General features: G+C 45.2%; 1 protein-coding gene across 3 annotated transcripts in view; it reads left to right on the top strand.

Annotated features, from left to right (window-relative positions):
- MERTK (MER proto-oncogene, tyrosine kinase) overlaps positions 1 to 20,980 on the top strand; it is a 538,988-nt gene that overhangs the window by 321,766 nt on the left and 196,242 nt on the right. For 2 of the 3 annotated variants that reach the window (XM_069607839.1, XM_069607837.1), the window contains exons 8-10: positions 280 to 431; positions 15,919 to 16,057; positions 17,456 to 17,609. In XM_069607839.1, the coding sequence (XP_069463940.1) occupies positions 280 to 431; positions 15,919 to 16,057; positions 17,456 to 17,609 (445 nt within the window). The remainder of the gene's footprint in view (positions 1 to 279; positions 432 to 15,918; positions 16,058 to 17,455; positions 17,610 to 20,980) is intronic. The other variant, XM_069607838.1, reaches the window with a different exon arrangement.

Genomic DNA, 20,980 nt, shown 5'->3' with positions numbered 1-20,980 from the left:
CTGTTGTTTTGCGACTGCAATCCATGTAAAGGATGCAGGGGACACCACCGCAACCCCTGTACCCATTCTACCATTTAAAGGGAGCGGGGGACACCCCCGCAACTACCGCTCCCCTTAAATGGTGTAATGGATTACACCTTTAACGGGTCAAACCACAGCATTTTTGCCGCAATTTATTTTACAGGCAACATTTTTGCCGCAATGTTATCACTGGATACCGTTTTATCCTGAGACTGTTGAATAGCATGTGTTGTTTCTAACTGTGTCACTGCTCCCCAGCTCCAGATGTTGCTCCCATGAATCTTATGGTGGTTCTGAACGAGTCCCGGTCCGCGTTGGATGCCCAGTGGGAGCCTCCTCCTGTCAGCCGTAGAAATGGTGATCTGTTGGGCTACAAGCTACGTATCCTGTGGGAAAGCTCTGGACTTTCTGTAAGTATAACATCTTTCTCTGTCTTGCATATCTCTTTTCTTTAACATGCAACATTGTCTACCGAGCTTGCAACCAGCCCAAAAAAACTGGCACAGCCTAAATGAAATACAGCGACTGACTTTACCTTGTCACATAACTCGTAACTTCAACTACTCAGTACACAATGGCTTCCTTTGCCTTCACGCGTATTGTTATATTGTACTTGTCATTTGTATAGCGTCAAATTTACCATGATTATAGTTTGAATGCGCTGTTAGTGGGAACGCCCTCGGAGGATCGAAGACCAGCGTGTTGGAGGTGCTGGAGCATAATTATGATGCATTTGTGCATTTGGCCAAAAAAGGCTTATCAGGGCTGGCCAGGCTCTGCTAGAAAAAGCTTCCCATATAGTTCAGGCATGTGGATGGGTGCTGAGAAGGATAGGTGTGGCGTCAGTGCTAGTGGCTCGTTATGTGTTCAGCGTTCCCAAATTTATCATAGGACTGCACCACATTCTGTTTTCAAGTGGTGTTCTGGTGTAGTCCGGTGTAGGTAGGCAGAGAATTTATGTGAACAGTCCGGCCGGATTGTTGTTGTAGTCCTTGTTAGGGAGACATTTCAGTTTCTGTGCTAATTCCCTTTAACCTTAGAGACCCCAGCCCTTTGCTGGAATCTGGGACCATTTTGATTTTAACCTCCTGAGTGAGTGGGTCTTTTTTCCACCCACTCATCCCATTTTCCTCTAAGATTTTGTGTTCCTTAAGTTTCAATGGAGTTTGGAAAACTCCATAAGCATCTGCCTTTTCTACAGTGACACACAGCACCCTTTGTGCAGTGCAACTGATGTTTAAATACAGTTTATTGTGTGAACTACAGTTCCCAAGAATAGGAGGAAATCCTTTGTCTTACTTACATTTTTCCTTTGTGGGTCCAGCACACACCACCTTATGTGGAGTGATGGGGGCTTACATAGTATCTCCTTATCCCATTTTCCATGTAACTATTTGTTACACTAACTAACTTGAATGGCTGGTGGCAGTGGTTTCTTTTTACTACCTTTTTTGCAATGTATCTGCAGGTTGATCTCTCAGCTGCATTACAGCACCAATGGGAGATCATTTTACCAAAATGGCCCTATCTTCTTTTTTTACCATTTCTCATTTGGTAGTCCCTTCTGTGCTTTTGCTTTGTTGTTTATACCAGGTTTGAGTCCATTGTGTGTTTTGCCTTTGGTAGGCCTCAGCCCTGAAGCACTCCCAGGCTCCAGTGTGTCTGGGAAGGCAGGAAGTGAGGGAGGAGCCCGAACTTCACTGGCCTTTGTTTTTGGCCATGCCTGGCCGAAACCAGTTCCAACTGGGTGAGTGGCTTTCCTAGAGAACAATCCCCCCTGTGTGATTGACAGCTTAGTGCTGTGAATGAATGGGATTTCACAAATAAGGCAAGGGTTTTGAGACTACAGGCAGTGTCGACCACTATAACATCAAATCCAAAGAAGAAGATACAGACGGATGCCAGCAGCATCTTCAGGACCGCGAATAGTACTGTGATTATTAGCCTATGCCACACTGGGATAGTACTGTGAACAGAATTCTGCTTCGCGCCCTTAGAGAATTGTTCACATTGACTTCAATCACACATAAATGGATTGCTGATACAATCGAAAAAATCTCCCCGGAATAACTGTTACCCCCTCAGGAAATACAGAAATGGCAAAATAGTTCACCCCACTACTAAGCACCATGAAAAAGAACAAGAAGAAGCTGGAACTAGAATGGCGGAAAGAATATGAGCAAGATAAGCAAACTCAGTTCCAGAGACAAATCCAATCGTATAAGAAGGAAATTCAAAAGGCAAAGAAAAGTAATTATGACGACAGAATCACCAAAGCCACCAACACACAAAAGGAAATAATCAACATCATAAATGAAATCAGAAATCCAACATTCGACAAATCATACAAAACAGACCGACCAATCCTTATACACAACCAACCGGATCCGACAAGGAGCCAGAGCACAAACTCCAAAACTTCCCACAAATATCAGTAGAGACATTTGTCAAGCTGGTAAAACATAGCAAAATAGCAGGATTGCCCATGGATCCTTGCCTCCCAAACATCTACAACTCAATCCTCACACAAGGAACGCCATCTGAACATTACAGAAATCTCCTGAATATGTCGCTTGCTACAGGGACCATACCATGATCCTTCAAATCAGCATATATTAAACCACTTTTTAAGAACACAAGTGGCAATGTGGAAGACCTTTCCAACTACAGGCCAATTTCAAACATTCCATACCCGGCAAAACTCCTAGAAAAATACGTATACAAACTAACCCAACAACACGTAGAAAAACACCAGTTGTTAGACCAAGCACAAGTCGGCTTCAGACCTGCAAGAGTAACGGAATCGGCACGCCTATCCATCTGGGACAACCTAAAAACAAATGCCAACACCAACACAACTTCGCCCCTGATTCTGCTCGACCTCTCTGCAGCTTTTGAAACAGTAAGCCATGACACCCTGATCAAAAGATCAGAAGATATAGGTATAACAGACATGGCACTTCTCTGGATTAAATCATTCATCCTGCTCCAAAGGCAGTACCGGCTCTCCGTTCTCACCAAGAAGAGAGCCCTTATCCAAGCCCGCATCTCTGCGGCATCAAACAACTCCGCCGAACTCTTTAAAATCTGCAAGGAGCTGGCCAACCCTGTTGCAGTCTCTACCTCTCCTGTCCCCTCCAGGCCCTCTGCACTGCACTGGCCTCTCACTTCATCTCTAAAACTCAGGACATCCTGTCCTCGCTCTCCTCCTTTCACCTCCCTCCCTCCCTACCCAACCCTTCCTCTGGCCCTTCTGCGGTCACCCCTCCTCCCTCTTTCTCTGCCTTTCCACCTTTCTCTGCTGACGAGGTTTCCAGACAAGTCCGATCTATGAAAGTCTTGTCTAAACAGGTTCACCCCTGTTCCTCCAAAACTATCAAGGACCACATCGACTCCCTGGCTCCTGCCCTGGCTGACTTTTGCAACCACTCCTTCGCCTCTGGAGTCTTCCCTTCCCCCTCAAGCACTCCCTTGTGCACCCTCTTCTCAAGAAACCCTCTTCCGACCCCTCCTGCCCGGCTAACTATCGCCCTATCTCCATCACTCCCTTCCTGGACAAGCTCCTGGAGAAACTGGCCATCTCCCAGCTTAACCCCCATGCTGAATCTGTTGGTAGTCTTCATGACCATCAATCTGGCTTCAGAGCTGCCAGAAGCACGGAAACTGCTCTCCTGAACATCCGTGAAGACCTGCTCTTGAACCTCGATTCCAACACTCCGTGTGCTCTCATTCTGCTCGATCTCTCCTCTGCCTTTGACACTGTCAACCATGCCATCCTGCTCAACCGTCTCTGGGAAAACCTGGGTATCACTGGTCAGGCTTTGGCGTGGTTGACCTCTTTCCTTTCAAATCGACCCTCCCAGGTCCAACTGGGGTCCTTCCTCTCCGACATCTTTTTCTCCACCTGTGGTGTCCCCCAGGGATCTAATCTCTCTCCCTGGCTGTTCAACCAGTATCTGGCACTCCTTGCCCACCGCATCGCCGCTCTCTGCCCTAATTTCCAGTGCTATGCGGACGATACCCAACTCATCTTCAGGCTACCCTCAGCCTCCCCCTCTCCTTCCCTCATCTCTGACTGTCTGTCTGCTATCCAAGAATGGTGTGCCGCCAATGACCTCTGCCTTAATGCCAGTAAGACTGAGATCCTACTCATCGGTACTCCCACTCCCTCCTTCCCTGTAGCTCTCTGGCCTGCCTCCCTTGGCCCCCTCCCTGCTCCTACCTGCAAGGCAAAAAACCTTGGGGTCATCTTCGACTCCACACTCTCCTTCTCTCCTCATATTTCTGACGTCGCCAAGAGGTCACACTACCAGCTGCACCTCCTCAGAGGTATTCTTCCCTTCCTCTCCTTCCCCCAGAAGCTCACTGTCTCCCGAGCCCTGGTTCTCTCGAAGCTGGACTACTGTAACAGCCTCTATCTTAATCTGCCTGCCTCCACTCTCCGCCCTCTGCAACTCATCCAGAACAGAACTGCGAGACTTGTCCTTGGCCTCAAGCCCAGGGACCGTATCTCTCCAGGACTGAAATCTCTACACTGGCTCCCAGTGGCTGCGAGGATAAAGTTCAAAACCCTCTGCATTGTCCACAAGGCCTTCTGGGGCCTGGGTCCTAAATACCTTCAACTCTCTCTTCCCAAATATCTTCCTTCCCGAGCCCTTCGCTCATCCGCCTCCAATTCCCTCAGGGTTAGCCGCTTCTCGAAGCAACGAGCTGGGGGTAGATCTCTCTCCGCGGCAGGGGCCTCCCTCTGGAACAGCCTTCCTGCCTCCCTGAAACTTGAGGAGAACCATCTCCGGTTCCGGAAGCACCTCAAAACCTTCCTCTTTGCTTCTGCTTTCTCTCTCCCTCTCCCCTGCTGAACAGCTAATTTAATTCCTCACTGAAACTGCACTGATCCTGCAACTGGACCACTCTAAACGGCCTCGGCCCTGGGCCCTGCCACTCTCCACTTGCACTGATGCCCTGGAACCCCTTTGCACTGCGGGACTGTCTCTGTATCCCTACAGCCCCCCCCTCCCCCAGCACTTGTTCTGCACTTACCTCACACTTGCCACCAGCTGGCCCTATTTATTTATTTATTACGTTACGCCACTTACCATGTACTGCACTTCCCCCCTTCCCCTTGCACTTTTCCCCCTCCCCCACCCCTGCACTTGCGCGATCTGAATGACACCTGGCCTAGTAAGATCGTTGTCTGTCTCCCCTTGTCCCCCCCTCCCTGCCTCGTCGCGCCTTGAAATACATGTGTATAGGCGCGTTACAAATACCATATCATATCATATCATTCCTAGCCAACAGAACAGAAACTTTATGGATAAAACCCTTCAAATCTACTCCACCAGTTAGCGACTTGGGGAGTACCACAAGGATCCTCACTATCACCACTGTACTCCAACACCTACCAGACTCAGTTAATCAAGATTTTCAAAAAATACAACCTTACGTGCTACAACTACGCAGACGACACTCAAGTCATCTACAAAATCGAAGATACACAAGCAGATCACTCAGCTCTAGGAGAATGTCTAAAAGAAATCTGTGACCTAAAAATAAACCCAGGAAAGACAGAAATCATGATTATATCCAAAAACCAAGAGAACAATACCTACATATCCAGGCCAATGGAATTGGGAACGGCGCCCATACCACCAAAGGTAGTCAAAATCCTGGGAGTCCTAATGGACAACGCACTAACCTTAGAAACACAAGTAAACGTGATAATTAAGAAATGCTTCTTCCTCCTTCACTCAACAAAAAGAATCCTACCTTTCCTGTCCTTCACCCACAAAACACTGACAATCATCGCCCTCATCATGTTAAGAATCGACTATGCAAACAGCCTCTACCTCGGGATGCCGGAACGCCTTTTTAAGAAATTACAGTGCATCCAAAATTCAGCAGCTAGATTCCTCCTCAAACTATCTAGAAGAGATCACATCACTCCAGCGCTAAAATTTTTACATGGCTTCCAATCAAACATCGCATCACGTCCAAAACAATGTGCACAACACACAGGGCAATCAACGGACAGGGAGCAGAATTCCTGCAAAAGAAAATAATCTACAAGCCAACGAGACTCCTCAGATCAAGCAATGAAATCCGCCTGGATCCAAAACCATATGGCAGGAAAAAACTAGGGGGAACCTCTTTCTCCCACCTAGCGGCAAAAACCTGGAACAACCCCCCGAAAGGAATAAGAAATACCAAAGACCAGCAAAAAGTTTGAGAACTACTAAGAACCTAGCTCTTCCACACCTCAGAACCAGACGGAAACCACTGAAACAATCGAACATGAATTACAAAAGAACAGGCTGACAGAATCCATGACAGCACAGACAACACCTAGAACCGACTAAGGGAAACTCCGACAAGAACAAGAGAGTCAATGCTAGGTGGAATCGACCATGAGCGACAACCCTGTTAGGACAGAACCATAGCAAACAAGCCTAACACAAAAGGCACAACCACCAACCTTACTCATTCAGACAGGGCTTTGGGTAAGGGCGTAGATCACAAGTAGATTGATCCAACAGAACTAGTTTGCACCAACCACAAACTGGCATGTAGGGGCAGACCAAAAACGAAGATGGAAATGCAAAGACTAACTAACTTAACATAATGGCAGAGAGATGAGAGACAGCCATATCATGCTGAAACTAGATCACTGAAAGGAAGACAACCTTGTCTAAATCCTGAAAGACACACAATGGGAGTGTGCATTTCTCAGGACAACAAGGCTACTAACCAACCCTACAAAAACTTTTGAAAACCTGACCCCTCTCCACACACCTCTCACACCATAACTAAACACAACCACACCTCTTAAACCGCAGCAACCTGCATGCACTTCACCACAAAGCAACAACAAACACACCACACAGACCCTCACACAACAGCACACAACGGACTCTAACCATATACCACACCAAAAAGCTCAGCTAACGGTGTTATCCAAACTGAAGCTGCCAACAGTACATCACAGCTCCCTTGCTCCTCTCCAAACTTTGTCTAATTAACATGCCCTAACCTACCCCCTTTTCTTTCAGATCTGCTAGAGCGCCAGGGGACCACTCCAGTGGTGATAGTGTGCAGTACAAATATCCTTTAACATTGACATAATAAAAAGGCATTTGTTCATTAATGTGTTCTATAGCTTTGAGTGTCCAATTCACATTGAATAGTGTTGCAAATCCGTTCTGCAATCAACCTTTAAGGTGAATGAGTATGGCCAGACATGGCCCCTTGCTTTCCATTCCTAGAGACACAAGCTAACCCCACTGATGTTGCCTACTGAGGAACCATGTCTGAGATTGCTTGTGGTCTCGTCTAGAAGGGATGTGACAGTGCGTTTCGGGCTGGACTGCCACTTTATGGTGGGGGGACCAGGCCTGATTTGCCTAGTGCAGCAGCCATCTTTTGAGAATTTGACAACCACATTTAGGAATGAACCAACATGCTCCTCTTGAGCACAGAGCTAAAGGTCATCATTTTAATGTTCACAAGAGACTACCCCAAAAGCTTATGCCTAAAATTCTTTGCTTGTCTGGTTGAGTTGAACCAGCAATTTCCTTTGGGTTCTCAGGGTGGCATTTAATGTTATTTCTCAGTTCAAAATTCCCATGATGAAACCAATTTGAGATTTTAACTGACAAGGGATAGACAGTGCCCCATGTCATCATTGTCAAATGGAAAGCTCAAATTGATTTTTCTATAAGCAATGTGATTCAAGAAAATACACAAAATCAAACATGTTTATGTTTTCCGGGGAAACAGACAGGACTTTTTGCTCCTCCCCAACGGCACATCGTCGACCACGAGTAATGGACTGTTACGCGGCTGTTTCTGCATTATTAGATCTGCGGTCGCCTGCTCCGTCCTTGAGGAACTGCACGGAGAGCAAAACTGAGGTTCCCGGGTTGCTTTCTGTTCCTCTTCACAGCTGGCGCCGAAGATCTGCATGTTCCCCAAAGCCTAAGATTCCAGGATTGCAATGCCAGCAACCTGTGACCAGCAAGTAGAAAATAGCCATACAGCAATGTCATGGAACACACAGATGTCAGTCAGGTCTTATTTACCCTATTCACAGGCCTCTTGGAGTCTTAACTTTTCTGAATAGCCACAAAGAAGGGCTTATCCGATCAGCCATGCGAGTTCAGTACATTTAGCAATTAGCAGGCACTTCTCTTTGTAAAGTACAAGTGTCCCAGGCAGTACTTAGTGGTTGTATTAAATGTGTCTGTACTGCAGTGGGTTTCCTGCCTTGATCACCTCGATAACACTGTGATATATTTCGTTTTTCTTTTTAAACCACCCAGTCTGATAGTAGAGCAGGTTGGAGATTAAACCCCACAGTTGTTGTGCGAGACTGTTTTGTGTGCAATAGTCATCTATAAGCTGCTGGCCTACATGTGGAAAATGGGCTATTGGGTACCCCAGTCCAGCTGAGCTCCCGTGTAGCATAAAAAGGGTAGTAAGAAGATAAGAAGGCATGCTTCAAAAAATAAATATTGCCAGCTCAGGATCATAAATGCTAAGAGACTCTCCTCAAGTCTTGGGAGGATAGCTCAGAGGCAACGTGCTCGCCTTGGACGCAGAGCCGCACAGGTTCGATCCCGGGTCTGCTCTTAGAATGTTATAAATAACCTATCATATCATATCAAGACTTTGAGAGAAGGTTGAAATAACTAAAGGCAAAGTGTAAAAATGTGCCACTTTACAAAGAACAACATCATGCGTGCCGAGCTGTTGCTGTTGCGCCTCTGTTGCTTTTGTCAAACATCAAAAACGGAAGGTGTTGCGCCTTTCTAACTCACTGCACGGCCATGTGTATTGGCTTGAGAAGTGCTGCCGTGCATATTCTCTACTCACTGTCAACTCAGTGCTGCCTACCTGCAGTTCTGCTGGGTGTGAGTCGTGTGCGCCCAAAGCATACTGTGAAAGGTTCCCTGTCATTTCACCGTCCCCCTTTTTTCCGACAGGTGTTTTGCCACAGGGGTTTTGCCAAAAAACTCAGACATTTATTTAAGATTATTCCTGGGGGTGTTACTCCCCAATACCCCGTCATTTAATTATTTGTTTTATTTCCCTTCCCCCCAACCCTTTATTTACTCTTTCCCACAACCTCCAAAAAATGTTGATGGGAATTTTCGGCAAAACTCCTGCAGCAAAACACCTGTCGGAAAAACGGGTGTCGGCAAAAGGACACGATACCCTGTGAAACGGCCACAGAGAATATATTTACACAGTAACGTGTTGTCAAACCAGATTCAAAAGTAACAAACATGCAAGTAAAGCCATCAAGATGAAGGGCTCATGACTATAGAAAGCCCCGGACCGGTCCAAAACAGCTCAACAGATCTAGTTACTGGTCAGGAAAGGGAGACAACTCTACTGGTCGCTGAAGAATTCTACCTCTAACAAGCAACATTGGGACCATCTGCCTCCATGAGATATCGATCTTTGTCATGGTTATCAAGCGGGCAGCACCAATTGAAGACTTTGTGCCATGGGAAAATATTATGGTTAACTGTTCCAGAGCAGCCTTGACCAAGAATATGAACCCGCTAGTAGCCTCCAACCCTGAAACATAGAAAATGACAAGTTAGAGTTCTGGTCTCCACGGTCTATATGTTTTCTGAGCATTAACATATCAAATTCACCAGTCCTCAATAAAAAAATCTAGGAGTAAAAAATTCAGTAAAAAGAACACTGCCATAAAAATAGAAGAACAGGGCGCACGTTACAAGCATTGACTTGAAGAAACAGTGATAGCTACAAGCATGAGTCGATGAAACGGAAGGACCAAGAGCATTGTAGGTTCTTTCTCCAGCCATAAAGAACAGGAAGTAGTGTGGGAACCCCAGGGCTTTAAGTGGGCCGGGGCCTGCCGGGGCCGGGCCCCGGCAGTCTCCAAAAAGTGGGACTGAGCCGGGGCCCTGCCGGGGCCCCCGTCCCACCACACGCAACATTGGCGGGATGCATTATCCCGTCGCGGCAGCAGCCGCACCGGGATATGCGCCTGCCATGAAGTCAGGCGATCTGACAGAAGTGGCAGCCAGCCACAGCAATGCTGTGCCTGGCTGCCACTTCTGTAAATCATAGTAACTGCCTCTGGTGACCTCTCGCGCGAGGGGTCACCAGAGGCAGTTACTGTCCCTTTGTTTCCCCAGGTCGCCGAGGCGTCTTTAACCCTCGGCGAACCTGGGGATTCCTTGATATTTTTCGAGGTTTATGAAAGATGGCTTGAAAAGTACACAATTCAAGCCATCTTTTATAAAGCTTTGCCGACGGACAATTTTGTCCGTAGTCAAAGCTTTATAAAATATGGCTTGAATTGTGTACTTTCAAAGCCATCTTTTATAAAACCGAAATGTTTTTTTTAAAAAATGGCCTGAAAAGTAGGCAAACCGTAAGGTATGCACACACACACACATATATATGCATGTCATATATCTGTGTGCGTACCTTACTATGGTTTGTGTTCTTTGCAAGCCATCTTTTCTAAACATAGAAATACATATTTCTATGTTTAGAAAAGAGTGCTTGCAAAGAACACAAACCATAGTAAGGTACGCACACAGATATATGACATGCATATATATGTGTGTGCATACCTTACGATTTGCGTACGTTTTAGGCCACGCCCCCCACAAGCCACGCCCCCAAATGAGGGCCCCCCCTCGATTTCTTACCCCACTTAAAGCCCTGGGGAACCCCCATGTTTATATCATTTGTTATGCGCAAAACAAAGAACCAATGAAAAGTACTTTTTAAAACATTGATAGTAGGACAGTGTTGAACAGAAAAGCTAACGGGGTTGCTGTGGTGCAAGACAGGACAGTATGTTCATCTAACTCACATAACGGCTGGGTTTCATCTCGGGGGTCATTCTAATTCGCGAAATAGCTCCCGCAGTATACTGTCGCTCACAGCAGGAAGTAGCCTTGTCAGAGTGTATTTATTTCAATAGAGAGAAGTCGCCGCATGTTTCACGTATCATACATCTTGTCAGGGGTCCAAGACAATACAATATATGTCAGCGTTTTGTGCGTGGGTTGCACAGTCATCCTCGTTTCACAATCTTTCTGCCTTTTCATGATGCCTTATTGCTTTTTCAGTGTGAATGAGCGGTGACTGTTTTACACAACTTTGTAGAATACATTTCCCTCACTTATATTAGCATCTTTTCCGAGTTCTCAGTTACCTACAAGTATATCACTGCGTTATGGGGAACAGCACTCCAGGTCTTTGATACGGCCATTTTTGTGTGAGTCTGAAAAGCTTGAAGACATCCAATCAGATGAAAGTGCATGCCTCTGCATGAACATCTGTATTTCTATTTCACATTTCATTAAGGGCTTTGTTCAGTAAAGCGATAAGCGGAAAAGCCGGAAGCATATGTTTTTTTTACTCCATGCTGAGTAACATGAAAAATGAAAGTGACGCTTGTGCAATTGCTGTACCAAATGCGTTTGGAAAATGCTTGTTTTTCCATCTGCGTCTGGACAATGGAGCAGCGGTGTTGTGCCAGTGCCCTCTGGAATGCCAATATTGTGCTTTTTGATCTGTCCGTTGCTTGCTCTGGTGACTCACTGTCATGTTACTGTAAATCGGCCCGAGGAAAGAAAGCTCTGCTTCCTGCAGTGGCTTATTCTAGTCTCCTGTAAATATGTTCACTGCAGGTCCGTGAGTCACTCAGAAGTGAGTAAGTTGTGTAGAGGGCAGGAAATCACACCTGCTGTATTTTTAAAAAATGTAAGGCATCCCTCGCCTATGGATTCATACTTGTGTTGTATAGTACACCATTTTGTCATGTGCAGTTTTTAGGTTTTTACAAAACGAGTCTATTCTTGTTATTGCTATAACATGTATTAGGAACTTGTTCTTGTTAGGCCTTGCCTTTGTAATTTGATTTTTGTATACAAGGCTTTGAGGTATTTAATGGTTGTTAGTGTTCAAGATTCTTATTTTTTATTGCAGGTCTTTAGTCGTTCCTTTAATTTTTGTAGTGCATCTTGGAAGTCATATTCTGGATCTATAAAATGCTAAAAAAAAATCCATATTGTTGCTTTAAAGGTACTTGTGAATTCCAGCCCTAACTATGCATGATCTTTAGATATTCTTATTTGTGCATAGGTTCTTTTGGGTATTGTCACATACATTGACAGCGATCAAGGACGAGACAAGACAACAGAATTCAAGTGCTTTTGTAGGGGATCTTTACAGTTTAGGTCAACCTATATAGGGCTGGAGTAAAGTGCAAATGAAATGTCAGGAATAACGAAGTGGTCCAAGATTACAGGAAGTCTAAACTCAAGTGAAAGTTCAAAAACAAATTGGAAATTTAGGATGGCTTGTCCTCACTCTTGTCGTGTCTCTGGGATCCCTTCCCTGAGTCCTTGGCTAAAGTGTACACTGTAAGTCTCAAGGAATTGACAATTTAGAGTTTCAAGGTTTCCTGCATCCTTCTTCTCTGGTGTCTTTAATTCTATCTGGCTTGCCAGTGCCTGGCTCTTGAAGAACATAACGATGCACGTGATTAAGGCGACTTTTTCCATTTGATCTTTTTCTGTCTCCCCAACTTAGTTTTTCCAATCTTCTGTCAGGCTGCCCTTTCACAAGCACGAGAAGTCTACTTCTCAAGGGGGAGAACCTCAGTGAGGTCCTCTGAATCCCCTGCCAAGGGAAGCAGGGCCTTTAGTGTGGCAATTCCAAAAGGCCTGGATGAGAGCTGAGAAAGGTTAGCCGCATGTGAGGGTGGCCGTCTACTCTGACTCCCCTGTCCCTCTCAACGTGCTTGTGCCTTGGTCAAATAGGTTACTGTCTGTGGACCAACCTCCTGCTTCAAATCCAGTTCTCTATTTCTCCTTCTCAATCCTCTACCAATTCCTCCTCTAATGTCCCTAGCAATATTGTGGCTCTCCACTTCTCTATTTCCATCTTCTTAGCCCTCTCCTTTCTCCATTTGTTGCCACCTCAAGACATAGTAATCTTCTGCCACCTCTCTACCCAGTGTCTTACTTCTAGCACTACTTTGGGCATTCTCCTTCTCCTGACTACCCCATTCTTCACCCTTTCGGCATGACCCGTCTTGTCACCATTGTTCTTGAGATTTCTGCTATTTGTTTCAGCTTCTTCAATTCTACTTCTCTTCCTGAATACTCTTAAATTCAAACTCTTCACCCCTTCTCACCATGCTCTTCTTGTAGTCAATATTGTCGAAACCTCTCTTGTTTCTCTCACCTTCTTCACCACTTTTGGCCCTACTCATTTCACTCACAACATTCCCACTTTCTTCATCCTTTCGGTCCCCATCTAGATTATCCATATTCACACTCGTAATCAGTGTTAATATCTATCCTGTTTTCTTCAAATCTCTGAGCCCCTACTTCCTTCCCTCTGCTTTCTTTCCAAAACACCTTTATGTACCTTCCATATTCATCAGCCCTCTGGGCACCAACCCCCTTTTCTTTACTGCCCTCCTCAACAGCCTCTCGATCTCCCCCACTTTTTTCACCCCACTGGGTACCTACTTTCTAGCTCTCTTCGCCAACACCTTTCCTACTCAGTAGCAGCTGCTGCATCTCTGTAGGATATTTCTCTTGGCACTTTCCTAGGTCTCCTGTCCAAACTCAGTGTTGTCTGATCTTCTTGACCTCTCCTCTAGCTTCTTTGGTCTTGCTCTGAGTCCAGGCCCACTTGATCTATTTTCCAGCCTTGACCAAAGGGACTCCCATCCTTCCCAGTGGCTGCACACTACTGCCTCTACCTCTTGTGCTGTCTGCCCAGCTCCATCAGCCAATACCTCCATGGTCGGACTCAACTTCTGTGAGTGTATGTGGCTTTGACCCCACCTCCAACCACTCTCTGGTGAAATAGGACTCTGGTGTGTTAGTTGGGATTGGGATTGGTGGTCTGGCTCTAACCCATGGGACTGCTTACAGCCCTGATATGGTACACAGGGCCTGGCTTCAGTAGAAGTGAAATCACTAGGGGATGTGCCACTTAAAAGGACCCTGTCCCTAGCTGGAGCCATGTGACTGTCTTCTGCCATGAGACAGGGACCTTCACCATGCCATCCCTGGACAGACCCTTCATCTGCTAATTTGAGGAGGTATCATTAGGTCACCCAAATAGAGGTCCCCAGTCCAGGACGGGGGATTTCGTCACAATATTCATAGTTTTCTGCATTTTGCAATACTTATTGTTGTAATAGTTTTTCTTAAAGGATTTCCATTTTTCCATTTTTTTGTACATCTTCTTAGAAGCTCCACATGTCTTAAGACATTTGCATTTTCTTTGCCTGTTACCTAGAAGCCACAAGGTTTTGTGCTTTTTTTGTTTTATTGAGTTTTGGAAGATTCTGATTTTTGAGTTTTGGTTTCATGAAGTCTGTTGGATTTTTCATTTTGTTTCACTGATTCTGTAAGGTTATTATTATATTACAAGGACCTGGCTTGCAGAGGTTTATCTGATGATCATGTCTATATGAGGCAGCTATTAGTTCAAGTCTTCTTTAATTGTAGGCTTATACTCGAGTTGCTAGGTTTGAGCAGCACCACATCCATTTCTGCCTGACAGAATCGTTAGATTAAAGATGAATACCCTACGCATATCCTTTTCCAGAAACTTTGCCGAAAGAACTCCAGAGAAAACCAATGCATTATGGGTATCAATTTAATTATTCTTTAGCTTTTCAGCGTTGTTACCGAAGGTGACCAACCATATGCAAAACAGGTTGGCTGCCATCCCAAAAGGGGTATCCCGCCTTTATTTTGACCTATTCACGTCTTCAGACATTTAATTCTTTCTGCCTCTTCACATCATCAAGCTTGGTTAAGGGTTACATATGGGGCTGGGATTAGGGTAAGGATCAGGGCTAGGGTAAGAGATTAGTTTAAGGTAAGATTTAAAGGTACAGGTAAGGAAAGAGGTTGGGGCGAGGCATTGTCGTAGGACGAAGGATAGGTGTAAAAATAAATAAAAGAGCATACACAAGATATCTCCCTGTAATGAAAAAGTACATTTTAGAAGAAGTGCAAGGTGGTTAGGGATGGGATCATAGTAACAGTTAGGATCAGGGTTACATTAAGGGTTCAGATTAGGGTTAGATTAAAGATTAGGGCTTGGATTATGGTTAGAGTTAGGATCAGGGTTAGGGTAAGGGTTTAGTTTAGGGTTAGATTTGAGGGTAGGGGGTAGGAAAGGTTTAGGAGTTGGGGTTTAGTATAGGGGGAAGGTTAGGGTTAGGATAAGCCTAAGGCAAGGGATATGATTATGGTTAAGTGTAAGGTTGGGGTTAAGGGTTGCATGGGGTGATGACAGCATAGAAAAGAAGGGGCTTTTCAGGGGGTCTCCCCATGTAATGACGAAGTGGATTTTAGGAGAAGAGACAGAAGAAAAGGTAAGAAGAGATAAAAGGGACAGAGTGAATGTATTACCACGTTAATGCAGAAGAAGTAAAGACATAAATCCCTCCAAAGATAGTGGTCAATCTTGAACTGCTAGGACACAGTTAACCCAGGTTATGCTTTGTCCTTCACTAGAACAGATTGGTGGGGTACACCACAAGTCCATAAAGGCTAAAGAATGTGAACCCATACCTTAGCATACACCTTCCCCCTAGGCAGACACAAGGGCCAACAAGAGGATGGAGAAATGTTCTTGGCCAAATGCATCCTAAACACTGTGGATCTCTATAGGTATAAACATCTGTTGCCTCAAAAGAGTGAGATAATAAAAGATTGCTTGGTAACTTGTTGCTCTACTAATAACGCTGCAGTCGCCGTCCACCGACTGGACATTGGGGAGGCTGATAGATGCTGAGGAAAACATATTGTAACTTCCTGTGCCGCTACATCTCATATTGTGTTTATGTGCCCCCAATCTTTTTTGCAGGAGTGGATTGTGAATGCTAGCACTTGGATCATTCCAATTAAGGAGTTTAACTCCACGTGCACCGTACAAGTTGCAGCCTACACAAAGGGAGGCGTGGGACCCTTCAGCGAAGCAGTCCAAGTGCTTATACCAGGCAACGGTAACAGTAAACAATGAATACTTATTTTTTTAGAGAGCACTGCCAATCCATTCATCATGACTCCCTGTCCTGGCTATGGGGATTGAGCAGAAGACGCAAGAAGTCAGGCATAGGGGACCTTTCACCCAGTCCTTGTACCAACCACTAAAATGTGGCACTGGCATCTTTAAACCCGCATTATGAAACTCTCTGACGAATTGTAGAGACTAAACTGCTGACATGCATTTCAAGGCTTTGTAGCGGGGGAGAAGTGGAACATTTTGTTTAGGGAATTGACATTTCTGTGAACAAATAAGGCTTTTTTTCTCTTTTTCTTAAACCATCTCACTGCATGCTTCTCAATTCCCACCATGCGCTTAACCGTTTTCTGTTTGAGCTGAGCCCACTGACAGGTTTAGTGACAGATAAATAGACAGACAGTTTGTAGGTAAGGCAGCGGGGAGGTATCACTAGGATAACTTGTTGATCCAGAGTAATTCCTACTACCATTCATCTGGTCCTTAATTTTCATTCAACAAACCCATTAATTCAGGGAGTTGTAATCTTGCAAATCATTGATTTTGTATTGATTTTGTTTAAGGATCTGATTGCAATGAATTGAGAATGGGACATCCTAGATTGTAAACATGGTGTCGCTGTGACCTGTAGTCATCACACCACTTTAGGTGTCACCAGATTAATAATGAACCTTGATGGATTTCAGAGCCTTGTTTTGGGGAATGGTTCTCATACTGTAATTCAGAGATCTGTAACATTTGGCTTTCCTTGTGCTGGACTACTCACATCAGCCCTAGCCAGCAGAATCAAGGGTGAGGGACTATGGGAATCATAGTCCAAAACATTTGGAGGGCTGCAGGTTACAGAGCTCTTCGGTAATTGGTGATGTATTTAACTAAGAATGTGCCATCCTACAAAATGATGAGGAACAAGAAAAGATGATTTTAGAGTGCAAAGCTAGCCAATCTGTTCCGTCCTCACAAACTGATACCCGTGTTTTTCCAATTGTCATTTCTGAAATGTGAACATTGCTCACATATGGGGTGAATTGCCAAATACTGTGGTTCAGCTGGCAGTTAGACACGCATTGTTTGCCAGGCATCATGATACTGGAGCAACCGCTTGCTAGGATACGCAATACATTTCCTTATTATCTTTACGTTATCTATGAGCAAATAACAGAAGTTACAGGCACCTGTGTGCCAGATTTTAAAAAGTAGCAACATACCTAATATATCATGAGCAGGAATGCAATTGTGTAAAAGAGTCCTAGAATAGGAGTTCTTATCTGACTGACACTCCAATGAATGTGCATAACAGTAATTGTGAAGATGAACGAATCATGTGTGCGCCATGAAGACGACTAAGCTCATTGAACTGAATTGTCTCCTGTTCCACCAGGTTTAATAGCTTTTGAATCTTCTTCCACCCCAGCATCGGCCCGCACCGATACCTTCTCCGTCATCCTGGGATTCTTCTGTGGCGCGGTACTGATTGTGGTGATTGTGTATGTAGCACTGTTACTCAGAAGGAGATACACAGAAACCAAATTTGGGTAAGTCCAAGAAAGGCGGGGTTACCTGCATGAGCAATGCTTTATATTTAGAATTGCGAGGGGAATTACTTGTATATTTTGCATCATTTTAAAAATCCCTTCTATAGAAGACGCAAATAGGGTTTGTCAGAGAGGTTTTGAGATGGCTGGAAAGAGAAATTAATCTCACAGACGGAATGGAGGTTATTCATTTCTCCCGCGCAGTTTTCTCAGCATGGTTTCTTTCTATATCAACCGGCACATCCCAGTTACTCCTCAACCCTCATCCCCCCTCCCAGACAATCCTTCTGTTTGCCTCTCTCTTTGGATCTCCGAATAACTGGCTCTGCCTTTCTAGACACCTGGATCTTTGTTAACACCTACTCTCAGCGCCCCACCTCACCTCTCCTTCCAACAGGAACTTCCAGGCCACAGCCTGCTACTGGAGGTCGTTCGAGCATCCATAGAAAGGTTCGGCGAGGCAGCAGCTCTGTGGCTGGGTGCAGCACTCACTACAGTATAACATTGTCTAGCGTTTCAGACACTCACAACTGGTCCTCAGTAAATACGACGTAAATGTACTTGGATGCACAAGCTGAGTTGTATACATGTAATAAATATTGGTGGTTTTGAGTCTGGGAATTAGACGTGGAAAGGAGACATCCATGCGCAGTTAGCACCCTCGGTGGATATGCTTATTTACCGATATAGATGAGTATTTTGTTCAGGTAAAATAAATATGTTTAAAATAAGTAACAGTAACCCCCCCTCCCTCAATAAGAATCCACACACAACCTCTGTGCACATTTATGCTTTACAATACTTTCTCTAGGGTCGAGTCTGCTCTATCAAGCTCTGTCCATGGGATTGGCCATGGCCACCTAACTATCCCATTGATCCGCTACCCTGCTGACATAAGATGTCATTGGTCTAGTTTATGGCTGGTGTGACTGAACAGGCTTTTCCCATTGGCATGTGGTCCTTATCAACTGTTGGGGTTTCTTTGGAATGGTCTCCTGCTAAGTGTATTACTTTGAATATGTTTTGATCACAGCTAGTGGTTGTCAAAGCCTTTGGAGACTCAATATGGTGCTTGATTCACCGGCTTCTCATACCACAAACCTACATACTTACAGCTACAGTTACATGAATTTGCCCTTAGTTTCCCAGCAGGCCAGCCCTTTCTAACTGCATGGGAATTACCTGTTTGATTAGACTCTGTTTTACCCTTGTTGGAAAGGGGGGATGATCGTCCCAGGCCCCCAAGCGGTTTTGGATGAGGCAGAGGCCTAACTGTGTGTTGTAGGGACTCAGGGAGGTTACAGGGCTGTGGGGGTTGTTCACAGGGACCACGTTTTGGGCAGGTTAGTGTATGCTTGGGTATAGATTGCAATGGGAATGAAAGCAGCCATATTTAAATCGAGGCCTAAGACTGCTCGGCAGCCAGGGCAGCAGGACCAGGCCACAGACGTGGAAATAAGTGGGTGCATGCGGGAATAGGTTGTAACACGGGCACCAGTGAGCAAGGCCAGAGCCACAGAGATTCATACGCCTTCAATTCTCTCGATCAGTAAAGATCTGAAAGCAGGGAAAGCCTTCCTCAACTGATAGGGCACGTGATTTGTGCTGGAAACCTAAAATGCGGGTGGAGAGCTTTGAAAAGGCGCTGATTTGTCTGGGATCTTGCTGGTATAGTAAGTCATAGTGACCTCGGATCGATCCTCCGCGCCCATGTCTGGGATCTTGCTGGTATAGTAAGTCATAGTGACCTCGGATCGATCCTCCGCGCCCATGTCTGGGATCTTGCTGGTATAGTAAGTCATAGTGACCTTGGATCGATCCTCCGCGCCCATGTCTGGGATCTTGCTGGTATAGTAAGTCATAGTGACCTCGGATCGATCCTCCGCGCCCATGTCTGGGATCTTGCTGGTATAGTAAGTCATAGTGACCTCGGATCGATCCTCCGCGCCCATGTCTGGGATCTTGCTGGTATAGTAAGTCATAGTGACCTTGGATCGATCCTCCGCGCCCATGTCTGGGATCTTGCTGGTATAGTAAGTCATAGTGACCTCGGATCGATCCTCCGCGCCCATGTCTGCAGTACCAGGTACACATTAGGTTAATGATAGAGAATGTATTGTTTTTCTTCACATAATTAGCAACTAACTGTAGCTTTGCGCCCGATGGCGTGCAAGAAGGAGCCCGCGCGGAAGAAGATGGACAGACAAGGCTGGGACCAATGGCCTGGAATCCCTAATGGAGCAGGCAGCCTATGTATAGGGACGCCCCAACCAGCCATTCCAATTTGTAACCTATGTAACTTATGTCGCTGATGACGCTGTGGGCCCGAGTTAACGTGTTGCTTGTGCTGATTTCACCAGAATGGCCCGTAGCAGCAGAATGCTTTGCTGGCTGATCTTTATTTTTGTGGAAATAAACCTTGCTCTCCTTGCAAGAGGTGTGCTGGGTCTTTTTCAATAGTGGGTTCTATTTTTTCTGGTGTGAGCAATGAGGGGCTTCTCTACACCCTCCTTTTCAACAATGGATGAGAATGTTGTTAATCCATTATCAAAGTCTTGTTTTTGGTTGTCGCTTCTTCCGCAAGGCAGCCTTCAACATTAGCCATATTGAACGTGTTTGATGATCGAAGGTTCTTGTTTTATTTTACTCCAAATGTTTTGGTTCCTTTTCACCTGATTTTTAATGTCAATCAGGACACCATACATGAGGTACTTTTCTTCTGCGTTCTTCCCCTCCGGAGACAAGTTGTTTTATAGTGTAGATGTGCTGAGAGGACACCATTTTATGTTGGTTGCTTCACAAATGTCTTTCCGAAATTTAGTGAGTGCAGGAGGAACACCCATTCTGTAGAAAGGTGTTTCACACTCTGTGAGAAAGATAAACAGAACATTTTGGATGAGGGGCGTAAATTAGCTCCTTTTTAGTTTGGGCTACGAGGTGGCTGCAAGCCAAAACTATCGCACTAGTAGGGAGAAATGGCATGCGAGGAGGCACACAAAGCGTGTAGGTGTTGTTTGGTTATTTGCCCACCCATTGACCGCTGATGGCCATGCTAATCCCTATGGCCATTCCCACCCAGTCTCTGCCCCTCCTCACACAAAATACCTCCTCATGGGAACTCTTTGAGCTGTTTGAAAAGTGTACAGAGGAAAACTATTTAATTTGACATACTTTGAAACAGTCTATTGATTAATGAAACAACAAGCTAAATAATTGTGAAACCTGTGTTATGGGTTTGCCCCCTATCATTAAAGGCTGGTAAGGAATTGTGCAGGTCAGACAATTATTTGGAGTCAACACAAACATTGCTTGGGCCTTTCCTGCTGTCTGCTATTGTTATTTTTTTACTAATGAAAGATATATAGGCTTGC

This window comes from Ambystoma mexicanum, chromosome 4q (assembly GCF_040938575.1).
Source record: "Ambystoma mexicanum isolate Mex_15411 chromosome 4q, UKY_AmexF1_1, whole genome shotgun sequence".
NCBI classification, from domain to species: domain Eukaryota; kingdom Metazoa; phylum Chordata; class Amphibia; order Caudata; family Ambystomatidae; genus Ambystoma; species Ambystoma mexicanum.
This window is presented reverse-complemented; position numbering and strand designations above follow the sequence as displayed.